This window comes from Rosa chinensis, chromosome 7, assembly GCF_002994745.2.
Source record: "Rosa chinensis cultivar Old Blush chromosome 7, RchiOBHm-V2, whole genome shotgun sequence".
Classification (NCBI taxonomy): Eukaryota; Viridiplantae; Streptophyta; class Magnoliopsida; order Rosales; family Rosaceae; genus Rosa; species Rosa chinensis.
Window position 1 is genome coordinate 68878658 of NC_037094.1, and position 7419 is coordinate 68886076.

General features: G+C 42.9%; 2 protein-coding genes across 2 annotated transcripts; one reads left to right on the forward strand and one right to left on the reverse strand.

The window, feature by feature from the left end:
* Nucleotides 1-1555, forward strand: LOC112176045 (VQ motif-containing protein 9). The gene has a single exon (XM_024313860.2). It carries the CDS (start codon nucleotides 172-174, stop codon nucleotides 1198-1200), a length of 1029 nt encoding a protein of 342 aa, XP_024169628.1. The 5' UTR covers nucleotides 1-171; the 3' UTR covers nucleotides 1201-1555.
* A 3983-nt stretch (nucleotides 1556-5538) lies between these two features.
* LOC112176046 (14-3-3-like protein) lies at nucleotides 5539-7201 on the reverse strand. The gene is made up of 4 exons (XM_024313861.2): nucleotides 6524-7201; nucleotides 6249-6371; nucleotides 6037-6153; nucleotides 5539-5947 (listed from the first exon to the last, which is right to left on the reverse strand). Exons 1-4 carry the CDS (start codon nucleotides 7004-7006, stop codon nucleotides 5888-5890), a joined length of 783 nt encoding a protein of 260 aa, XP_024169629.1. The 5' UTR covers nucleotides 7007-7201; the 3' UTR covers nucleotides 5539-5887.
* Between the last annotated feature and the right edge of the window lie 218 nt (nucleotides 7202-7419).

The following is a 7419-nucleotide window of genomic DNA, read 5'->3' on the forward strand; positions in this document are numbered from 1 at the left end:
GCTCCCTCACTGTCCCTACCTCGCCGACTGACCAAGAAGAACAACCTAGATCATCATCATCATCCCCATATCCCCCTCCTCCAGGCCACCACCACACACTCAAATCTCTCTCAGATCCAAAAAGGGTCCCTGTTTCTTCTTCTGGGTTCTCTAGTTTTTGTTGCCATTATTATGGATAAGACCTCATCTTCTTCTTCTACTGAAAACTCCACTGGTGCCACTAGGGATCAGTACCTGAAACACCTCAACAAGCTTTCCCACAAGATCTCCAAGCCCACAATCCGAAAACCCAATTTCGACCCGCCTCCTCCTCCGCCTCCCGCTCCGATTCCCAACCCCCAAAACCAAAACGCACCGCTTCAGCTCCAATCCTCTGCTTCGCAGCCTCAGCAGCCCCCCCAGCAGCCGCCGAATCAGCACCAGCCTCCGGTCTACAACATCAACAAGAACGATTTCAGGGATGTGGTTCAGAAGCTGACCGGTTCGCCGGCCCACACGCCGGACCGGTTCGCGACTCCTCCGCCGATTCACCCGCCCAAAACCCAGAGCTCGAGGCTCCAGCGCATCCGCCCTCCGCCGCTGGCCCAGCTCGCCGCCCGGCCTCCTTCTCTTCTCGACGGCGCCGTTTCGGCTCAGCCGAACAACACCAACAACAACAACAACCCTCTCATTCCGCCCATGGGGACCGCCGCGGCTCATTTCGGCGGCGTGATCGGACGGTCCACGGCGCCGCTGTCGCCTCTGCCTCCTTTTCCGACAGTCCACGCGGCGGCGGAGTCGCCGGTCTCGGCCTACATGAGGTTCCTCCACAACTCGCTCTCCTCCGGCGATTCTAATCAGAACATGAACCAGAAGCAGCAACATTTCTCTGGATTTTCTCCCTTGGCTCCACTCGTCTCGCCTCGTTGGACCAGCCTAACTCCACCGCCGCCGCAACCGGAGCAGAATCAGAATCAGAATCAGAGCCAGCAGCTTCCTCAGCCGGAGCAGGCTATGGCTCCCTCGTCGGAGCCTCCACAACCTCCACAGTTTGCTTCCTCCCAGCCCCAATTCGCTATGCCACTGTCGCCACTTCCATTCGGATGCTTGAATTCGCCTCGGTCGCAGTATAATCTGCTTTCGCCGAGTCAGTTAGGGTTTCCTCAGCTCCCTCTGTCGCCGACTGTGCCGGTCCCAAGCCCTAGGTGGAGGGGTTTCTAAATCTTTGCTTCAGGTAAGTCAGCTCTAGTTATCTTTATGTCGAAAACAATACACAGGAAGCTGTCTGTTTTAGAGTTTTAGGGTTCTTTTTTTTATCTTGCTCCACAGAAACTTTGTACATTATGGGTTCAGGGGTTTATTCAATTGCTGGGGGTCGGGCGGAAATGGTCCGCCGCAGGTTTAAAATTAGGGTATTGTCTTTGTTCTGTAAATGGGATATATGAGAAATGTGAGACATGTAGGTTTGTTCTTTGTTTATTGGAAATTTGGGGGTTAATGAGATTACATGTTATACATATACTTGTGTTTTTAAGGATGCTTTCGTTGAATTTATTTTAGTTTCTGAAATTCTCTATGCTCTGAATTCTCTATCTATGTAGACTGGAGTTTCTAAATTATTTCATTTTTTATATGGATCAAATTTGTTTGTCAATTTCATCAACAGACTTGGATTTGGGGCATTTCCTGTATTGCTTTATTTATTACTAGAACTTGATATGCTATATTTTTGGCTATTGAATAGCTTATAGCAAGTACCTTAATACAAAATCACTTGTTTTTCGTCCCAGTATCTTAGCATTGATGCCACATTCCATTACATTACCACTGCATGAATCTTATGTATATGGGGTGTTCGTTCGGGTTTTCCCCTTAGCCCAACGGCTTGCTCGATTTGAGCATAGCTTTGGTTCTATTCACGTGTGATTTTCATTGAGCAGTTTGACTGAATTGGGCATCAGTTACCAAAATTGTCAAATTAGTAACAAGGAACGAAATTGTTATTCGACTAAACCTCAACTGCTAAAAATGATTTTAAATGCTTTCCCCCCCTCCCCTTTTTTGATATACAACATTTAGGCGGTGAAATTAATCAAATGCAAAAGGTGAAGTTGGGGAAAAGCTTGTGCACACCTTTGTGTTTGGAGTCTAGTGGCCTTGCACAGAGGTTTTGACTGTTGGGGAAATATTGGCTGCAAACATCATGTGGTATAACTGACCAATAATGGATGACATGTACTTATCAACTGAAGTCATTCAAGTAGTTCAATTCTAATTTATAAGGTTATCTTTACCAAGCCTCAACAACCTTTTGTCAATCCCCTTATAATTAGTGATGTCACTTCAATTATATCAGACAGATAAATTATATAAGAAAACAATAATAATACAGGTTAGCTTTTGGATTAAGAAATCTGAATTTAGGTGGGAGAAGGAAGAGAAGAGCTTAACATTCTCACGTTTCATCTCATCACCATTCCCAGATAGTAATGTACAATTTTAACATCATTCTTATTTTGAATGAACCTAAGGCTGGAAACAAAAGACAACGGTAGCAGTAAATCCAAGCAAATGGATCTTTTGATGGATCTCGTTGGTGCCACATCTTTTTCACTGTCTAGTTTGAAGAACACGGCAGGGTATGTGGTGTCTATGACATCACACTTGGTTAGAGATGAATCTTCTGCTTGGATCTTTCAACCTCTGACATAGTTTGCATTGACGTTGTCCTCGTTAACTGATTTTATATCATGTACATCTTTTGACAAATTTTTTTTGATATCTTTTGAGGACTTGGAACGTTATAGAGGAGACTTATAGAGGAGATACTTGACTACTTGAGCATATTGCCGTCATGGATCTGTTAATTTGTACTTTTTAGCATCTGTTACTTCTGTGAAATTACTTTGATCACCTATATGTATTGTATCGGACCAGCTACTGTTAGTTTCTGTGATCAATACTTGCTATCTGGTACCAACCATTAACAAATAGTATATATTTTACTGAATGAGATTCTAGGGATCTCTCATGCTTGAGGATTAAGGTGTTTCCGATGCCCATATGTGATTCATTGCAGAAATTTGTGAAGGGGTAATACTAGCATAGCTAGGATGTTTGATGGTGGACTATTCTATGAATTATTGTTGGTGAGGAAAATGGATAGTACGGATGCTTCAGCAGCAATAGAGATGGAGAGGAAAATGAATCGTAGCCATTGTTGCTGGGAAAAGTTGTTGAGAGGTCAATGTGGTTCTTAGTTTAGTAAGTCACTGGAAGTACTCCATTAAATTTCGTTAAAGGTTTTGTTTTTTGATTGGTTCCTTAGTTTAAGGTTGATTGGTTCTTAGTTGATTTCTTTCCTAATCACGTGGGTTCTTAACAGTATGTGAACACTATTACGAAAGGCATCTGATTGTTTTTTACTCACAAAGTGCATCTGGGCAATTGGTTTCTTCAAAGCAAGCAGTTTGTTTCGTCTTTGCAATCTCTTTTCATATGTAGACAGAATAGGTAAAAACAAACAGTGGGCCAAAGAACCATGCTTGCTTATGTTTAGGTTTGTGATGTGAATTTAACTAATAGTTTTGCATTGACCCAAAAAAACAAATTATAACTTGGCAGGATCCTCATCTGAGTTCTGTTGTGTTGTTTTTCTTCTTGTTTTGCCCTTTTTCTTTCTTTTTGTTCGAATCGACCCGGGCACAATACGATACAAAATAGTCATAGAATACAAAATATCATCCAATCCTACTTTGATTACCTATTGAATATAAACTGTGATTGAACAATTCTTGTCTTCGAGTCGTGTTTCTTGTGCTTCCCCATTGGAGTACGCAACTAATCGTAACCCAGATTTGTTCATGCTTGCCTTGGAGGACTCAACTAATCGTAACCCAGATCTATTCATGGGAGCCCTCGTTGAAATCGTAACCCAGATTTGTTCATGGGAGTCTTTTTAATGAGGAACTGAACCGAGGACTTATTAAAGATTTTTTTTACGAGATTCACTTTTCGATCACACTTCTGCAAATCAACCGTTAGATATTTAGATATGTAGATGAATGATTCATGTTTGACAGATTTGTTTTATCCATTGATTTGATATAGTTGGTACCTTAACGATTAACAATTTGGAAGAAAATTTTCAGAAGTAATCTATTCATGCATGCATAAACATTCAACGGTTAATTTGCTGTAATGTAATCGAAAAGTGAGTATCTCAAACTGTTGATTAAAAAATTTTCAACTAGTTCTCATTAAAGTTACTCTGATTAAGAGAGCTCCCATTTGTTCATGTGAAGTGCATTTCTAACCTATATTACTGTCGAGGCTTTCAACCATCATTTATATGATCCCATCAGTTGCAAGCCAAATGAGAAACCCAACCACCAATTCCACGGTATACACGACAACAACAGATTCTTGGTAAGGTCTGAGAGCAGGGAACTTGAGAGTGGCGGCTATTTGAGAGGTCTGCGTCATAGATTGACAAAGAAGCTCGAGCAACGAGCTAGGATTGCCATCCAATTACAAATAATACGGTGTTCAAGATATTTATCCAAACCAAATTTAATAGAGCAGACCGAGTTCAAATTCAACTTTTAAGTGTCGAGGGACTATAGTAGAGCCCAACTGAGTTGAACAGGTGAAAGCCCCATGAGCTGATAGAGCCCAAGCATACTACTATCGACAGTTCGACACTAACGTAAAACATTACCTGTACAGAATGCAAGGAGCGGGGTAGTTTCGTGACATTATCGTGTGATGGAAACAGGTTGGGCAGCGTGATGGAAACAGATTGGGCAGAGTGATTCTGAACCTACTAGGATTCAAGAGGGTCAGCCAGGCCGACCCCCTGTGGGTGACCATGACATGTATAAGCCGACCCTTTCAAAGATAACACAAAAGCATGTCCCGATCCACCCACTACCGTAAAGCTCATATCAGATTCTACACAGCATGCTTCAAATTAAATATAAAAAAAAGGCTACCCTATAGTTAAATATTTTGCTTGACCTCATCAGTGACGAACACAACTCACTCCATAAGAAATCCTAATTTGAGATACCGAATCAGTCCTAAATCGATGACTGAATAAATATATAAAAAGTATCACACCTAATATCTTAACTGATCCTCAAGACACATTCAAAGTAATCATGATTATTCTCCCCTAATCAACACCTCACTACGGGCCTACGCGTAAGCAAAGCGTGGTTACCCACCAAGGGTTAACATCCGTCTTTATCCAACTACTAGGACATTTAGAGATATGAAGATAAGAATTGCCAGCAAATTTCCAGCATTCTCCACGAGGATAAGCTTCATGGTTTTTTTTCCATGAAAGCCTAAATTAAAAATAACAACTAGGATTATATGCTCCAAAAAGTGGAGCACACAGTCAAAATGTATCAATCAAGAAAAGTGATCACATATTCACATGTACTGCAAAATTTGTACCCAATCAAAGAAGACCATTTTCACTTTATGGAAGTTCTCTCACATTCATCTTCCCACATGCAACTTTCTAAAAGTTGATAAAGACCGGACCGCGAATCATGAAAATTTTAGTGATTTATCACTATATTGATGGTCCGCCTTTGAATCAAGCAGGAGAGATATTCAAGCTAGATATTTTTCCCAATCGGAGGTACAAAACCTTCAATATGTTTGAGCAATTACCATTCCAGAAACACAGAATTGATCCAAACAAACTATTTTAACAAAAAAAAAGGGGGAAAATATAAAGGAAAATTAAGACTGAGTTCGTCAACATTTTAATTGCAAAGACAACAATCATGTCTAGAAGCTCGGAATGGGACCGAAAATTAGCAAAGGATTACCTTCTCCTATTAAAAACATATAGAGGAGAAGTGAATCCATAATCTGCAGTGAAGAATGGTGATCACTGCTTTGCTTCCTCAGTGGGCTTGGGTGCTTCTTTAATCTCATCAGCACCATCATCCTGCAAACAAAGCAGTTATAATTCACAACTGCATACTTTTGAAACTGCAAAAGATATCGAATAGAGGGCGAGAATGTGTGCATCTATACCTGCATGTCAGAGGTCCAGAGAGTGAGGTTATCACGGAGCAGTTGCATGATCAAAGTGCTGTCCTTGTACGACTCCTCGCCCAGTGTGTCCAACTCTGCAATTGCTTCATCAAAAGCCTGAAAATCCCCCCCAAAACAAAACAATTGATCAGATTTATGCAAAATCAAGGATCGGGTTCAGTAATTGATGTCGAAATTGGATCAAATGTTACCTGCTTGGCGAGATTGCAAGCACGGTCAGGAGAGTTAAGAATCTCATAGTAAAACACAGAGAAGTTGAGGGCAAGTCCAAGGCGGATGGGATGTGTTGGTGCCAGTTCAGCATTGGCAATATCCTGCAAATCGAGTAGTCATAATTAAAACCAAAGAATCTTCAGATCCGTAATTGTCTACATCCAAATTCATCAGATTCAAATGTAAACGAAACCCTAACCGAAACCGAAACCAAAATCAAAATCAAAAGCGCAAAAAAGCAGATAGATTATACCTGAGCAGCCTTGTAGGCAGTGAGGGTGCTCTCAGCGGCCTCCTTGCGCTCGGCGCCGGTCTTGAACTCAGCCAGGTAACGGTGGTAATCTCCCTTCATTTTCAGATAAAACACCTTGGAGTCGCCGGAAAACGCCGACGGAATGAGGCGCGAGTCGAGCAGCTTGAGAATCCCGTCGCAGATTTTGGAGAGCTCGGTCTCGATCTTGGATCGGTACTCGCGGATCATGCTGACGTGGTCGTCGTTGCCGCGGCTCTCCTCCTTCTGCTCGATCGAGGAAATGATGCGCCAGCTGGCGCGGCGGGCTCCGATGACGTTCTTGTAAGCAACGGAGAGAAGATTGCGCTCCTCGACGGTGAGCTCCTCCTTGTCGGCGGAGGCGGAGACCTTCTCGACGAACTCGACCATCTCCTCGTAGCGCTCGGCCTGCTCGGCGAGCTTGGCCATGTAGACGTTCTCCTCGCGCGGCGTGGGGGCGGCCATTGTTGGTGAGATTGGAGATTGGTAAGAGAAGGGGAGAGAGAGAGGGGTTGAAGAAGAAGAAGGAGAGAGAGGGGGATTGGTGGGAATGGATCTGAAGAGAGAGAAGGAAAGAAAACTAATAGGAATGGAGTGGAGGGGTTTGTGGACCGAGAGTTGCGTTGAAGGGAGGAAGGAGGTGGGCCGTTGGATCTGGGATTAAGGGACTGTTTGGTAGGAGCAGCTGGCAAGCACGGTTTTGAGCTGGAAAAAGGTTTGCGCTTTTAATTTTGAATGCCAGACGCTGGCTGGCCTTTGAATTTTGAATATTTGAAAAAATGGGCTGGATATTGTTTTTTTTTACGGACTGGGCTGCCGGCTTTTGCCCCTCTCAGGTTCCAGGAGATGTACTTGCAACGTGTCTAACCTTCGAACAA